We start from the raw sequence: 16,575 nt of genomic DNA, 5'->3' as shown, positions 1-16,575 counted from the left end.
CGAGACACTGCCAGGGAACAAGGCTGCTCTCTCTCTCCTCTCCCCGAGACACTGCCAGGGAACAAGGCTGCTCTCTCTCCTCTCCACGTCACACTGCCAGGGAACAAGGCTGCTCTCTCTCTCCTTCCTCTCCCCGAGACACTGCCAGGGAACAAGGCTGCTCTCTCTCTCCTCTCCCCGAGACACAGCCAGGGAACAAGGCTGCTCTCTCTCTCCTCTCCACGAGACACTGCCAGGGAACAAGGCTGCTCTCTCTCTCTCCTCTCCCCGAGACACTGCCAGGGAACAAGGCTGCTCTCTCTCCTCTCCCCGAGACACAGCCAGGGAACAAGGCTGCTCTCTCTGTCCTCTCCACGAGACACAGCCAGGGAACAAGGCTGCTCTCTCTGTCCTCTCCACGAGACACTGCCAGGGAACAAGGCTGCTCTCTCTCTCCTCTCCCCGAGACACAGCCAGGGAACAAGGCTGCTCTCTCTCTCCTCTCCACGAGACACAGCCAGGGAACAAGGCTGCTCTCTCTCTCCTCTCCCCGAGACACTGCCAGGGAACAAGGCTGCTCTCTCTCTCCTCTCCCTGAGACACTGCCAGGGAACAAGGCTGCTCTCTCTCTCCTCTCCATGAGACACTGCCAGGGAACAAGGCTGCTCTCTCTCTCCTCTCTCGAGACACTGCCAGGGAACAAGGCTGCTCTCTCTCTCCTCTCCCCGAGACACTGCCAGGGAACAAGGCTGCTCTCTCTCTCCTCTCCATGAGACACTGCCAGGGAACAAGGCTGCTCTCTCTCTCCTCTCTCCGAGACACTGCCAGGGAACAAGGCTGCTCTCTCTCTCCTCTCCCCGAGACACTGCCAGGGAACAAGGCTGCTCTCTCTCTCCTCTCCATGAGACACTGCCAGGGAACAAGGCTGCTCTCTCTCTCTCTTCTTCTGGCTTTCTCTCATCCCCTCTCCTTTCCCTCTTTCTATCCTGTCCTCCATCTCCCCCACTCCTCCTTTCATTTGCTTCTGTTGTCCTCCACTCAGTTATTCTCCCTCTTTCTCCATCACTCTCTCTCTCTTCAGGGGTGATTAACTAAGATCTATCATAGCTCATAGACTCCGTGACCTCTTCTCTCCCCTGGACCAAACACTGTACTGACACGTTCAGGTTAAAGGTCACACACATCCAGGTCAAAGGCCACAGAGAGAACTGACAACACGTTCAAGGTGGAAGAGAGAAAATCATGTCTTTTATTGAAATAAATAAAACATCACTACACACAATCTGAAGCAAATCATTGATGATATTATATTCACCAAGTAGGTAGACAACATGTAATAAGAACAATAACATCATAGTCATTTAACGTCTCCGTGACGACACTGTGTATTAGACTGACAATAGGTTGGCTGGTTTTGGCAGCTTTAGATCAGGCAGTATAGAAGAACAGCAAGATGTTGCTTCAGTCTACAGACCCAATACAACGTCTGTGTAGTCTTCTCCCCTGCCAGGATTCAAACATATAAAAATACTATCTCCAAAGGAAATGATATATATTACAATCTGTTAAGTATTTACCATTTTGTATCACAATCAAAGAGCTACATTAGGCTACATAACACTAAGTTATAAAAACAATCTAAATGTTAAACAAATGTTATGCACATTTCTGTTTTAGTTTTACAACAATATAACTCAAATATTATCAAAGCTACATTTGTGTTGAGTTTCATAATACTGCAGACGTGGTAGAAGGAGACTGATTGGACCAGAGAGATGGGAGGCGGGTTTTACTCAATGATACAATTATAACCAATTACCATGACCAATATTGAGGACGTTTCTGGCTAAAATCAAGCTGGGACAGACTCCAAAAGGCCCCAACCTCTTTAAAGTAGGCCACAGGGCCTCAGCTGCGCTCTAAAACGCACCCCCTTCCCCCATCTGAACTTTCAAACACCCTCGTTATAAGACCGGCCACTAGAGGGCGAACTGGCATTGCAGCCCAGTGAAAAGATACACAGATTAAATGGTAAACTAGCAAAAAAGAGCAGCAGTTTCTCATTTAACAGGAAGAAACTAGAGAAGTGTCTCAACGGTTTCCTGTTGCCAACATGGCTGCCATGCATCACACAGGTTCCTCCATTTACAATGATTTGAGCACATGGATAAAGGGGTGTACAATACAGTATAAATCCAAAGAATGACCTTTCAATATAACATGACTAACGTGAGACCACAGTTGACTTTCTTTAGGTAGTTGCTGATGTAGATGAAGATGACGAAGATGAGGTTGGTTGGTTTGGTGTTGGTTGGCCGTCCTTGCCAGGGAAGAACTGTCCTATATTACAAACACTGTTGTCCGCAACACACAGACAATGTCCATGTTTTATATATATATATACTTTCCTACAGTGTGTTCAGTAACTCCTCTTCAGCTGACTGCGCTGCCCACGTGTGTAGTACGTGTGTAGTACCTCAACGACTACACACACTCCTTGCAGCCGCACTCCACTGCTTTCTCTACGTCCTGTGTGAAGGAACTTCCGTCGTTGCACTCGAAGGTGTAGCGCCGGCGTCGTACCCTCAGTGGGGCGCAGCACGCACCCCCGGCCGCCGCCCCGCCCCCCTGGCAGCCCCCCCGACACTCCACCCAGGAGAAGGGCCGCGTTGTCTGGCAGTCGGCGTGGCCGCGCGTCACCCGGTGGAAGTCACGCACTGCCTCGCCGTGGCACGCTGACTCAACTAGAGGTGAGAGGGCAGAGGTTAAAGAGGCTGAGTAGTGTGACATCATCAAACACAGTAGGGGTTATTCATGTATCGTCACAATATTGTTTTGAATGTTCTCTAGAGGACTGCTGTCCGACAACTTTCTTCTCAATACATTCTCAGTTGGAGCTTATCAACATGTCTAAAGTTCATTTGTTTGTCATCATTGTGATGTCGTCTGATTGACGTTAAATGTAGTCTAATGCTAGCTAGCTAAGAGTGAAGGACATTTTTCCTAGCTAAAGTTAGCATTGCTAAACCTTTTTTATGAACTTTGCTATCTAATGACATTTGTCTAAAGTAAATTTTACGGCATAATAATGATGGCAAAGTTGATGCCTACTAATTGTTTGCCTAATGTAGCAATGGCATCGTATTTCCAAGACGAAACAAGGCACCACTAAACGTCTTGAGAACACTCAACAATGGCGTGAGGCGACCGAGTATTCCAATGTCTCTCCCTGTCAAACACACACTCCATCCTCCCTCCACACCTCTCCCCCTCTGTCATAACCTGTGTCACAGGTGTTCTCTCTCTCGTACCTGTCCCCCCTCCTCCTATCCTCTCCCTCCATCCTTACCTGTGTCACATGTGTCCCCGGTGTATCCCGTGTCACAGAGACAGTAGGTCGCTCCTCCCTCAGTCAGCTGACAGTGGCCATGTTGGCAGAGCAGCACTGAACACGGCTTGGCTGGTCCTTCTGGCACTGCTGGTGCTGTTAGCTCCCCCTGTTGATTGCACAGGGTGGCGCGCCAGCCCTCCTCACACTCACACCTGTATGACTGAACATCCTGAACCACACACACACCCCTCACACACCTGGGAGAAATGGAGGGAGAGGGGGAGGAAGAAATGGAGGGAGAGGGAGAGGAAGAAATAGAGGGAAAGGTAGAAATGGACGGAGAGATGAGGGTGAGATGGAGGGAGAAATGGAGGGAGAGGGAGAGGAAGAAATGGAGGGAGAGGGAGAGGAAGAAATGGAGGGAGAGGGAGAGGGAGAAATGGAGGGAGAGGGAGAAATGGAGGGAGAGGGAGAGGAAGAAATGGAGGGAGAGGGAGAAATGGAGGGAGAGGGAGAAATGGAGGGAGAGGGAGAGGAAGAAATGGAGGGAGAGGAAGAAATGGAGGGAGAGGGAGAGGAAGAAATGGATGCAGAGGGAGAAGTGGAGGGAAAGGTAGAAATGGACGGAGAGATGAGGGCGAGATGGAGGGAGAGGCGGAGGGAGAAATGGAGGGGGAGGGAGAAATGGAGGGAGAGGGGGAGGGAGAAATGGAGGGAGAGGGGGAGGGAGAAATGGAGGGAGAGGGGGAGGGAGAAATGGAGGGAGAGGGGGAGGGAGAAATGGAGGGAAAGGGGGAGGGAGAAATTAAGGAAGAAATGGAGGGAGAGGGAGAAATGGAGGGAGAGGGAGAAGTGGAGGGGGAGGGAGAAATGGAGGGAGAAATTAAGGGAGATGGGGAGGGAGAAATTAAGGGAGATGGGGAGGGAGAAATGGAGGAAGAAATATGGGGAGGGAGAAATGAAGGGAGAGGGGGAGGGAGAAATGGAGGGAGAGGGGGAGGGAGAAATGGAGGGAGAGGGGGAGGGAGAAATGGAGGGAGAAATGGAGGGAGATGGGGAAGGAGAAATGGAGGGAGAAATGAAGGGAGAGGGGGAGGGAGAAATGGAGGGAGAGGGGAGGGAGAAATGGAGGGAGAGGGGAGGGAGAAATGGAGGGAGAGGGGGAGGAAGAAATGGAGGGAGAGGGGGAGGGAGAAATTGAGGGAGAAATGGAAGGAGATGGGGAGGGAGAAATGGAGGGAGAAATGAAGGGAGATGGGGAGGGAGAAATGGAGGAAGAAATAGGGGGAGGGAGAAATGGAGGAAGAAATAGGGGGAGGGAGAAATGAAGGGAGAGGGGGAGGGAGAAATGGAGGGAGAGGGGGAGGGAGAAATGGATGGAGAGGGGGAGGGAGAGGGAGAAATGGAGGGAGAGGGAGAAGTGGAGGGGGAGGGAGAAATGGAGGGAGAAATTAAGGGAGATGGGGAGGGAGAAATTAAGGGAGATGGGGAGGGAGAAATGGAGGAAGAAATATGGGGAGGGAGAAATGAAGGGAGAGGGGGAGGGAGAAATGGAGGGAGAGGGGGAGGGAGAAATGGAGGGAGAGGGGGAGGGAGAAATGGAGGGAGAAATGGAGGGAGATGGGGAAGGAGAAATGGAGGGAGAAATGAAGGGAGAGGGGGAGGGAGAAATGGAGGGAGAGGGGAGGGAGAAATGGAGGGAGAGGGGAGGGAGAAATGGAGGGAGAGGGGGAGGAAGAAATGGAGGGAGAGGGGGAGGGAGAAATTGAGGGAGAAATGGAAGGAGATGGGGAGGGAGAAATGGAGGGAGAAATGAAGGGAGATGGGGAGGGAGAAATGGAGGAAGAAATAGGGGGAGGGAGAAATGGAGGAAGAAATAGGGGGAGGGAGAAATGAAGGGAGAGGGGGAGGGAGAAATGGAGGGAGAGGGGGAGGGAGAAATGGATGGAGAGGGGGAGGGAGAAGTGGAGGGAGAGGGAGAAGTGGAGGGAGAGGGAGAAATGGAGGGAGAGAGAGAAATGGAGGGAGAGGGAGAAATGGAGGGAGAGGGAGAAATGGAGGGAGAGGGAGAAATGGAGGGAGAGGGGCAAGGAGAAATGGAGGGAGAGGGAGAGGGAGAAAAGGAGGGAGAGGGAGAAATGGAGGGAGAGGGGGAAGGAGAAATGGAGGGAGAGGGGGGAGGAGAAATGGAGGGAGAGGGGAGGGAGAAATGGAGGGAGAGGGAGAAAGGGAGGGAGAGGGGGAAGGGAGGGAGAGGGAAGAAATCGAGGGAGAGGGGGAGGGAGAAATGGAGGGAGAGGGGGAGGGAGAAATGGAGGGAGAGGGGGAGGGAGAAATGAGGGAGAAATGGAGGGAGAGGGGAGGGAGAAGTGGAGGGAGAAGTGGAGGGAGAGGGGGAGGGAGAAGTGGAGGGAGAGGGAGAAATAGAGGGAGAGGGAGAGGAAGAAATGGAGGGAGAGGGAGAGGGGCAAGGAGAAATGGAGGGAGAGGGAGAAAAGGAGGTTGAGGGAGAAATGGAGGGAGAGGGGGAAGGAGAAATGGAGGGAGAGGGGGAAGGAGAAATGGAGGGAGAGGGGCAAGGAGAAATGGAGGGAGAGGGAGAAAAGGAGGGAGAGGGAGAAAAGGAGGGAGAGGGAGAAATGGAGGGAGAGGGGGAAGGAGAAATGGAGGGAGAGGGGCAAGGAGAAATAGAGGGAGAGGGAGAGGGAGAAAAGGAGGGAGAGGGGGAAGGGAGGGAGAGGGAGAAATGGAGGGAGAGGGAGAAAGGGAGGGAGAGATGGAAGGAGAGGGAGAGATGGAGGGAGAGATGGAGGGAGAGGAAAAGAAAGATGCTATAAGAAAAATACAGTGGGGAAAATACAAAAGCTGGGACTCGGACAACACAATCAATTAAACCATACACTTAATGATTTACCCCCAAAATAAATCAACATGATAAAACACAAGATAACAACAAGCCACATAGACCCACTATAAACCACAACAGACTACAACCCTTTACCGCTCACTCTCCAGTCTCCCATCCCCAGTCACACTTACTTATTCCCCTGGCATGGGTTAGCCGTGGTTGCCGGGGCAACATCTCCCCCAACAAGGCCTCCTCCGATTGGCTGATCGCAGTGTAGCCCACCCCAGTCAGGCTGGCAGTGGCAGAGGGGTCCCTGGGCACCATCCGGTTGGCACACTCCATGGAGGCAGAACAGTTTCCTGCAGGGCTGGCATCCTGGCACCACCCCCGGCTTCAGCACATCAAACAATTTGAATTGGAAAAAAACGTTATTATCGACGCAGTGTGAAAATGTGTCTTTAGCTTCAGAAATAAAATACTAAAATAATTATTTCTCCAACTTCTCACACCTAGGTTTCTGGGAATATTCCAACTGGGATTTCTGTAAAACCTGGGAATTTTGGGTAAGTTACCAGAATGTTCCTCCCCGTCTCCCACCATACCTTCATAGTGGTCTGGGTGAAGTCCTGCAGCTCGTGGTTGATGTACAGATTCCTGATGCAGCCGTGGAAACTGGAGGAGTTGAGGGGCTGGAAGAGACTCAGAGAGGAGTAGGACATCTTCTCTGGCATACCTGGAGAGAGAGAGAGGGAGAGAGGGAGAGGGAGAGAGAGAGGGAGAGTGAGAGAGGGAGAAAGGATATATGAACCTAGCTCTCAGCTGAGGTCGTGTGTGTCTTACCCCCCACGTATAGCGGTGCCTCTCCAGACAGAGGTGGGACCCCTCCCAGACTGTCCAGAGTGGTGGGCGCACCCCCGTCCACAGACAGGTTCACCATCCTGTCAAAGGTCACCAGCTCTACCGTATGGAAACGACCGTCGTTCACCGTCTCAGCGCTACGGCAACACCAGAGGTTAGAGGTCAGAGGTTAGGTGCCGGTGATATTTTATTATTTTCTGATAGTCAGGGTTTGTGAATAGAATGTAAATGACGTTTGTGTGTGTGTGTGTGTGTGTGTGTGTGTGTGTTTGTGTGTGTGTGTATATAACATGTAAAAGGTGTCTGTGTGTGTGTGTGTACACACACTACCGTTCAAAAGTTTGGGTCACTTAGAAATGTCCTTGTTTTCCATGAAAATATACATGAAATCAGTTGCAAAATGAATTGGAAATATAGTCAAGATGTTGACAAGGTTATAAATAATGATTTTTAATTGAAATAATAATTGTGTCCTTCAAACTTTGCTTTCGTCAAAGAATCCTGCATTTGCAGCAATTACAGCCTTGCAGACCTTTGGCATTCTAGTTGTCAATTTGTTGAGGTAATTTGAAGAGATTTCTCCCCATGCTTCCTGAAGCACCTTCCACAAGTTGGATTGGCTTGATGGGCACTTCTACGTACCACACGGTCAAGCTGCTCCCACAACAGCTCAATAGTGTTGAGATCCGGTGACTGTGCTGGCCACTCCATTATAGACAGAATACCAGCTGACTGCTTCTTCCCTAAATAGTTCTTGCATAGTTTGGAGCTGTGCTTTGGGTCATTGTCCTGGAAATTGGCTCCAATTAAGCGCAGTCCACACGGTATGGCATGGCATTGCAACATGGAGTGATAGTCTTCCTTCTTCAAGATCCCTTTTACCCTGTACAAATCTCCCACTTTACCACCACCAAACCATCCCCAGACCATCACATTGCTTCCACCTTGCTTGACAGACGGCGTCAAGCACTCCTCCAGCATCTTTTCATTTGTTATGCATCTCACGAATGTTCTTCTTTGTGATCCGAACACCTCAAACTTAGATCCGTCTGTCAATAACACTTTTTTCCAGTCCAGTGTCTGTGTTCTTTTGCCCATCTTAATTTTACATTTTTATTGGCCAGTCTGAGAAATGTCTTTTTCTTTTTCTTTGCAACTCGGAGTCGCCTCTTCACTGTTGACATTGAGACTGATGTTTTGAAGGTACTATTTAATGAAGCTGCCAGTTGAGGACTTGTGAGGCGTCTGTTTCTCAAATTAGACACTAATGTACTTGTCATCTTGCTCAGTTGTGCACCGGGGCCTCCCACTCCGCTTTCTATTCTTTGCCCTGTTCTGTGAAGGGAGTGGTCCACAGCGTTGTACGAGATCTTCAGTTTCTTGGGAACTTCTCACATGGAATAGCCTTAATTTCTCAGAACAAGAATATACTGATGAGTTTCAGAAGAAAGTTTTTTGTCTCTGAACATTTTGAGCCTGTAATCGAACCCACAAATGCTGATCCTCCGAGATACTAAACTAGTCTAAATAAGGCCATTTTTATTGCTTCTTTAATCAGCACAACAGTTTTCAGATGTACTAACATAATTGCAAAAGGGTTTTCTAATGATCAATTAGCCTTTTAAAATGATAAACTTGGATTAGCTAACACAACGTGTCATTGAAACACAGGAGTGATGGTTGCTGATAATGGGCCTCAGCCGTTTCCAGCTACAAGAGTCATTTACAACATTAACAATGTCTACACTGTATTTCTATTCAATTTGATGTTTTTTTAATAGACAAAAAAATTGCTTTTCTTTCAAAAACAAGGAAATGTCTAAGTGACCCCAAACTTTTGAACGGTAGTGTATATATAACCTGTAGATAGTGTGTGTACCTGTAGATAGTGTGTGTACCTGTATATAGTGTGTGTACCTGTAGATAGTGTGTGTACCTGTAGATAGTGTGTGTACCTGTAGATAGTGTGTGTACCTGTAGATAGTGTGTGTACCTGTAGATAGTGTGTGTACCTGTAGATAGTGTGTGTACCTGTAGATAGTGTGTGTACCTGTAGATAGTGTGTGTACCTGTAGATAGTGTGTGTACCTGTAGATAGTGTGTGTACCTGTAGATAGTGTGTGTACCTGTAGATAGTGTGTGTACCTGTAGATAGTGTGTCTAGGCTGACTACCAGGGTCGTAGCTGACTCGAACATGTCCCTCATGGAGCTCCACAGCCATTGGCTTGTCTCCATTATACAGCAGGATACCGTTATCCTCCGCTGTCGACACCTGGGGAACACACACAGGTCAGAATGTGTGTGTGTGTATACACGTGTGTTTTCCTCTGTGTGTGTGTGCCTGTATCTATATCTGTGTGGGCATGTGTGTGTGTGTGTGTTTTCCTCTGTGTGTGTTTTCCTCTGTGTGTGTGTGTATGTTTATAAGTGTGTGTGTGTATGTTTATAAGTGTGTGTGTGTTTTCCTCTGTGTGTGTACAGCGTGTGTGTGGGTGTGTGCGTGCATGTGCATTGGGGTGATTACATGTCCTGGATTGTGCGGGACAGTCCCGCATATGATAAGGACAAGAGACTACATGATAAGGACAAGAGACTACATGATAAGGACAAGAGACTACATGATAAGGACAAGAGACTACATGATAAGGACAAGAGACTACATGATAAGGACAAGAGACTATATGATAAGGACAATAGACGACATGATAAGGACAAGAGACTATATGATAAGGACAAGAGACTATATAATAAGGACAAGAGACTATATGATAAGGACAAGAGACTACATGATAAGGACAAGAGACTACATGATTAAGGACAAGAGACTATATGATAAGGACAAGAGACTATATGATAAGGACAAGAGACTACATGATAAGGACAAGAGACTACATGATAAGGACAAGAGACTACATGATAAGGACAAGAGACTACATGATAAGGACAAGAGACTACATGATAAGGACAAGAGACTATATGATAAGGACAATAGACTACATGATAAGGACAAGAGACTATATGATAAGGACAAGAGACTACATGATAAGGACAAGAGACTATATGATAAGGACAAGAGACTATATGATAAGGACAAGAGACTATATGATAAGGACAAGAGACTACATGATAAGGACAAGAGACTACATGATAAGGACAAGAGACTATATGATAAGGACAAGAGACTATATGATAAGGACAAGAGACTACATGATAAGGACAAGAGACTACATGATAAGGACAAGAGACTATATGATAAGGACAAGAGACTATATGATAAGGACAAGAGACTATATGATAAGGACAAGAGACTATATGATAAGGACAAGAGACTACATGATAAGGACAAGAGACTACATGATAAGGACAAGAGACTATATGATAAGGACAAGAGACTACATGATAAGGACAAGAGCCTACATGATAAGGACAAGAGACTATATGATAAGGACGTGGTGCTGGTGATGTTAAACACTTCTCCAATCATTGTTGAGATCTTATATTCTGCGAAGTGCAAGACGAGACCAAGGCCAATGTTATATCATCAACCAATCACATTTGTCAAATCCTGTCGGGCTAAATTCCAGATAAACTTGGAGAGGACAGTTAACTACTTACAAAAGGTGTGCGTTTAATGAAGAGCTACAACAGTATGAAAATAACTATGTTAGACTGAAAGTTATGAGGTCATTCATTTCATCAAACGTGTGAGGCTCTCCATGCTCATTAGTTTCTCAGTCAACATCTGTGCTGCTACTTCACTCAAACCTGTTGAAAAGCCTCCCGTCATAACTCTTCCCCGAGACCAACCAGAAATATTCCCATGGCCAAATATTCCCAGATTTGCATTAAAGTGGCCTCTCTTTTATCACCAACACTTGCATGAGGCAAAAGAGTAGACTTACGTGAGCTTCAGTTAGCTCGCTCAGTGCAGCAGGAGGGAGATGTGTGTGTGTGTGTGTCTGTGTGTGGGGGGGGGGGGGGGGGGGTATTAATGTCTAGGCTACACTGTCCCGCAAAATCATCCCGTTGTCCTGCATTTGGGTATTTTAAATGTGGTCACCCTAGTGTGTGTGTGCGTGATTACCTGCAGTGTGATGTTAGCCTGAGGCCAGTTCTTCAGGTCAGACAGCTGTAGGTAAGAATCTCTATTCACGAAGTTCACACTGACCAGCTTCTCACAACGCACACCCTCGAACCCCGGCAGACACTGGCACAGCGCAGTACCGCCTCTGTCCACACAGGGGGCGCTGTTTTGACAGCGAGCCCGCTCACAGGGAGATGGAGGAGGAGGGGGCACCTCACACAACTCACCACTAGGGGGTGGAAGAGGGGAGAATTACTACTCATCACAACAAGCAAACATGCAGACATCTTGAGTCCTGAGGGGTGTTCCACAAGGGAAATAGTCTGCAAACATAAGCTAACACATTCCATTTGTTCTGTGTTCCAGTCTGACTAGTGTGCTGTGCACGTGTGTGTTCCAATCTGAGAAGGTAGTGTGCTGTGCACGTGTGTGTTCCAGTCTGAGAAGGTAGTGTGCTGTGCACGTGTGTGTTCCAATCTGAGAAGGTAGTGTGCTGTGCACGTGTGTGTTCCGGTCTGAGAAGGTAGTGTGCTGTGAACGTGTGTGTTCCAGTCTGAGAAGGTAGTGTGCTGTGCACGTGTGTGTTCCAGTCTGAGAAGGTAGTGTGCTGTGCACGTGTGTGTTCCAGTCTGAGAAGGTAGTGTGCTGTGCACGTGTATGTTCCAGTCTGAAAAGGTAGTGTGCTGTGCACGTGTGTGTTCCAGTCTGAGAAGGTACTGTGCTGTGCACGTGTGTGTTCCAGTCTGAGAAGGTAGTGTGCTGTGCACGTGTGTGTTCCAGTCTGAGAAGGTAGTGTGCTGTGCACGTGTGTGTTCCAGTCTGTGAAGGTAGTGTGCTGTGCACGTGTGTGTTCCAGTCTGTGAAGGTAGTGTGCTGTGCAGGTGTGTGTTCCAGTCTGAGAAGGTAGTGTGCTGTGCAGGTGTGTGTTCCAGTCTGAGAAGGTAGTGTGCTGTGCAGGTGTGTGTTCCAGTCTGAGAAGGTAGTGTGCTGTGAACGTGTGTGTTCCAGTCTGAGAAGGTAGTGTGCTGTGCAGGTGTGTGTTCCAGTCTGAGAAGGTAGTGTGCTGTGCACGTGTGTGTTCCAGTCTGAGAAGGTAGTGTGCTGTGCACGTGTGTGTTCCAGTCTGAGAAGGTAGTGTGCTGTGCACGTGTGTGTTCCAATCTGAGAAGGTAGTGTGCTGTGCACGTGTGTGTTCCAGTCTGAGAAGGTAGTGTGCTGTGCACGTGTGTGTTTCTATTTCATGTAGTAAGAATAGAAATCATTTGCACTTAAAAAGCCGCTAAAAAGCCACAGTAATCCATACAAAAATGTGCTAATGTAACATTTAGGAATGTTCATTCAAATTGTTCAACTGAAATTGTTAACATGTTGGCCCTCAAACTGAACCCTTAATGAACCCACCTCTTATGTACGACAGCACTGAGACAAGGAGAGACCCACTTAGTATGACACATCTAGGGCACTAATAGTTTCCACATTTACACCTGTGTGTGTGTGTGTGTGTGTGTGTGTGTGTGTGTGTGTGTGTGTGTGTGTGTGTGTGTGTGTGTGTGTGTGTGTGTGTGTGTGTGTGTGTGTGTGTGTGTGTGTGTGTGTGTGTGTGTGTGTGTGTGTGTGTGTGTGTGTGTGTGTGTGTCTTACCTGTACCCCTGAGGGCAGGTGCAGGTGTATCCATCTACCTGGTCCACACACACCGCTCCATTCTGACAGTCCTGATCCTCACACTCATCATAGTTCACACTGCAGTCACCCCCCACGAAGCCTGGGGCACACACACACCTGGACACACACACGTAGAACATGAACATGTGTACCAGTGTGTGTGTGTGTGTGTGTGTGTGTGTCTGTGTGTAGTCACCTGGGGCCTGTAGTGGTGCTGCTGCAGGTAGAGTGTTGCTGACAGGGGTTTCTACCAGGAGAACACACATCCTCCTCTTCCTCACACAACAACCCTGAGAGAGAGAGAGAGAAAGAGTAAGGAGGAGCGAGAAATAGAGATATTTAGTTTTAAAGGATTATCAATTCAAAAAATGATCTTTTTTGAAAGTAATGTATCTACTCATCTATATATTATGTGTCACAGTTGTTTTGCCTATATAATGTCCTGAGAGAATGGCTATAGAATGTCCTGAGAGAATGTCTATAGAATGTCTATAGAATGTCCCGAGAATGTCCTGAGAGAATGTCCTGAGAGAATGTCTATAGAATGTCCCGAGAATGTCTATGAAATGTCCTGAGAGAATGTCTATAGAATGTCCTGAGAATGTCCATAGAATGTCCTGAGAGAATGTCTATAGAATGTCCTGAGAGAATGTCTATAGAATGTCCTGAGAGAATGTCTATAGAATGTCCTGAGAGAATGTCTATGAAATGTCCTGAGAGAATGTCTATAAAATGTCTATAGAATGTCCTGAGAGAATGTCCATAGAATGTCCTGTGAGAATGTCTATAGAATGTCCTGAGAGAATGTCTATAGAATGTCCTGAGAGAATATCTATAGAATGTCCTGAGAGAATGTCTATAGAATGTCCTGAGAGAATGTCTATGAAATGTCCTGAGAGAATGTCTATGAAATGTCCTGAGAATGTCGATAGAGAATGTCTATAAAATGTCTAGAGAGAATGTCTAGAGAGAATGTCTAGAGAGATTGTCTAGAGAGAATGTCTAGAGAGAATGTCTTTACAATGTCTAGGGAGAATATCTAGAGAGAATGTCTTTACAATGTCTAGGGAGAATGTCTAGAGAGAATGTCTTTAGAATGTCTAGAGAGAATGTCTTTAGAATGTCTAGAAAGAATGTCTTTAGAATGTCTAGAAAGAATGTCTTTAGAATGTCTAGAGAGAATGTCTTTAGAATGTCTAGAGAGAATGTCTTTAGAATGTCTAGAGAGAATGTCTTTAGAATGTCTAGAAAGAATGTCTTTAGAATGTCTAGAGAGAATGTCTTTAGAATGTCTAGAGAGAATGTCTTTAGAATGTCTAGAGAGAATGTCTTTAGAATGTCTAGAGAGAATGTCTTTAGAATGTCTAGAGAGAATGTCTTTAGAATGTCTAGAAAGAATGTCTTTAGAATGTCTAGAGAGAATGTCTTTAGAATGTCTAGAGAGAATGTCATTAGAATGTCTAGAGAAAATGTCTTTAGAATGTCTAGAGAGAATGTCTATAGGATGTCTAGAGAGAATTTCTATAGAATGTCTAGAGAGAATGTCTTTAGAATGTCTAGAGAGAATGTCTTTAGAATGTCTAGAGAGAATTTCTTTAGAATGTCTAGAGAGAATGTCTATAGGATGTCTAGAGAGAATGTCTATAGAATCTCTATGGAATGTCTAGATATCATACCTATGTAAAAGGGAGGACAGAAGCAGGTGTAGTTGCCTACTCCGTCCACACAGGTTGCGCCATTCTCACATCCGTGGTCCTCACAGTCATCTACATCCACCTCACAGAACGATCCATGGAAACCCACCAGGCATGAACAACTAGAGAGGGGAAAGACTGGTCAGTGTGTGTTTGTGTGTGTGTGTGTGTTTATGTGTATGTGTGTGTGTGTGTGTGTGTGTGTGTGTGTGTGTGTGTGTGTGTGTGTGTGTGTGTGTGTGTGTGTGTGTGTGTGTGTGTGTGTGTGTGTGTGTGTGTGTGTGTGTGTGCAGGGCCGCAACTTTGGTTTTAGAACATCATTTAGAAAACTATAATTATCCAGTCAGATAAACATTCCAAACAGCCTACACGACCACTCGGAGGCATCCGCATGGTTCGAATGCAATTCACAGAATGTTCTCACCGTCCGTAGCGAAAGTTGTGCCCCTGTGTGTGTGTGTGTATATGGGTGTGTGTATGTGTTTGTGTATAGTGTGGGCCCAGTGTGTGTTTGTATATGTGTGGGCCCAGTGTGTGTGTGTGTGTATATATGTGCTACCTGAATCTCCTTGTCTGTTCGTCACTGATGCAGGTTCCTCCATTTGTGCATGGGTTACTGGCACACACATCCACTGGAGTCTCACAGTATTTACCCTGTAAAACACACACACACACACACACACACACACACACACACACACACACACACACACACACACACACACACACACACACACACACACACACACACACACACACACACACACACTTTCATTATATCTGTGTATTATATACATTAGGGTTTTCTCTACTATAATAATACATTTTATTACTATTTTCAATAGGGTATTCTCTACTATAATAATAGATTTTATTACTATTTTCAATAGGGTATTCTCTACTTTAATAATACATTTGAATACTATTTTCAATACTCTATTCTCTACTATAATATTACATGTTATTACTATTTTCAATAGAGTATTCTCTACTATAACAATACATTTTAGAGGATTTTAGAGTGACATAAAAATCACTCCATCCAATCATATCCTGTTATATTGGGTACAGGTTTATCTCACTGTGTATAAGTGGATTAGTTGAATAGATCAGTGTCCTGCTATGATTGGGGACAGTGGTGGGTTCTTACCGTGAAGCCGGGTGCACACACACATGTGTAGAGTTCTACAGGGTCAGACTGACACACACCGTGGTTCTGACAGGGCCCAGACACACATGGACTACACTTAGCCTGGACAGACGTCTCCACTGGACCTGGGGACGGAGAGAAGAACAATTGGAATTTGACTGGGGTCCCTACTAGCTGACGCCATCTTTCTGGGGTCCCTACTAGCTGGCTCCATCTTTCTGTGGTCCCTACTAGCTGACGCCATCTTTCTGGAGTCCCTACCAGCTGACGCCATCTTTCTGGGGTCCCTACTAGCTGACGCCATCTTTCTGGGGTCCCTACTAGCTGACGACATCTTTCTGGGGTCCCTACTAGCTGATGCCATCTTTCTGGGGTCCAAACTAGCTGACGACATCTTTCTGGGGTCCCTACTGGCTGGCTCCATCTTTCTGGGGTCCCTACTGGCTGGCTCCATCTTTCTGGGGTCCCTAATGGCTGGCTCCATCTTTCTGGGGTCCCTACTAGCTGATGCCATCTTTCTGGGGTCCCTACTAGCTGACGCCATCTTTCTGGGGTCCCTACTAGCTGACGCCATCTTTCTGGGGTCCCTACTAGCTGACGCCATCTTTCTGGGGTCCCTACTAGCTGACGCCATCATTCTGGGGTCCCTACGAGCTGACGCCATCATTCTGGGGTCCCTACGAGCTGACGCCATCTTTCTGGGGTCCCTACTAGCTGAAGCCATCTTTCTGGGGTCCATACTAGCTGACGCCATCATTCTGGGTCCCTACTAGCTGACGCCATCTTTCTGGGGTTCCTACTATATGACGACATCTTTCTGGGGTCCCTACTAGCTGACGCCATCTTTCTGGGGTCCCTACTATCTGACGTCATCTTTCTGGGGTCCCTACTAGCTGACGCCAACTTTCTGGGGTCCCTACTAGCTGGCTCCATCTTTCTGTGGTCCCTACTAGCTGACGCCATCTTTC

General features: G+C 47.1%; 1 protein-coding gene across 1 annotated transcript in view; it reads right to left on the bottom strand.

Annotated features, from left to right (window-relative positions):
* Positions 1 to 1,198: 1,198 nt before the first annotated feature.
* Positions 1,199 to 16,575, bottom strand: part of LOC129843036 (slit homolog 1 protein-like) — a 123,162-nt gene continuing 107,785 nt past the window's right edge. The window contains exons 27-38 of the mRNA XM_055911764.1: positions 15,608 to 15,732; positions 15,017 to 15,111; positions 14,440 to 14,579; positions 12,960 to 13,053; positions 12,743 to 12,880; positions 11,102 to 11,330; positions 9,162 to 9,289; positions 6,999 to 7,153; positions 6,761 to 6,891; positions 6,350 to 6,549; positions 3,329 to 3,567; positions 1,199 to 2,723 (exon numbers count right to left, since the gene is read on the bottom strand). Of these exons, the coding sequence (XP_055767739.1) occupies positions 2,464 to 2,723; positions 3,329 to 3,567; positions 6,350 to 6,549; positions 6,761 to 6,891; positions 6,999 to 7,153; positions 9,162 to 9,289; positions 11,102 to 11,330; positions 12,743 to 12,880; positions 12,960 to 13,053; positions 14,440 to 14,579; positions 15,017 to 15,111; positions 15,608 to 15,732 (1,934 nt within the window). The 3' untranslated portion in view covers positions 1,199 to 2,463. The remainder of the gene's footprint in view (positions 2,724 to 3,328; positions 3,568 to 6,349; positions 6,550 to 6,760; positions 6,892 to 6,998; positions 7,154 to 9,161; positions 9,290 to 11,101; positions 11,331 to 12,742; positions 12,881 to 12,959; positions 13,054 to 14,439; positions 14,580 to 15,016; positions 15,112 to 15,607; positions 15,733 to 16,575) is intronic.

Source organism: Salvelinus fontinalis, unplaced genomic scaffold (genome assembly GCF_029448725.1).
Source record: "Salvelinus fontinalis isolate EN_2023a unplaced genomic scaffold, ASM2944872v1 scaffold_0090, whole genome shotgun sequence".
In the NCBI taxonomy this organism is placed as follows: domain Eukaryota; kingdom Metazoa; phylum Chordata; class Actinopteri; order Salmoniformes; family Salmonidae; genus Salvelinus; species Salvelinus fontinalis.
The sequence above is the reverse complement of the archived record's forward strand: the minus strand, read 5'-3'. Positions and strand labels throughout refer to the sequence as shown.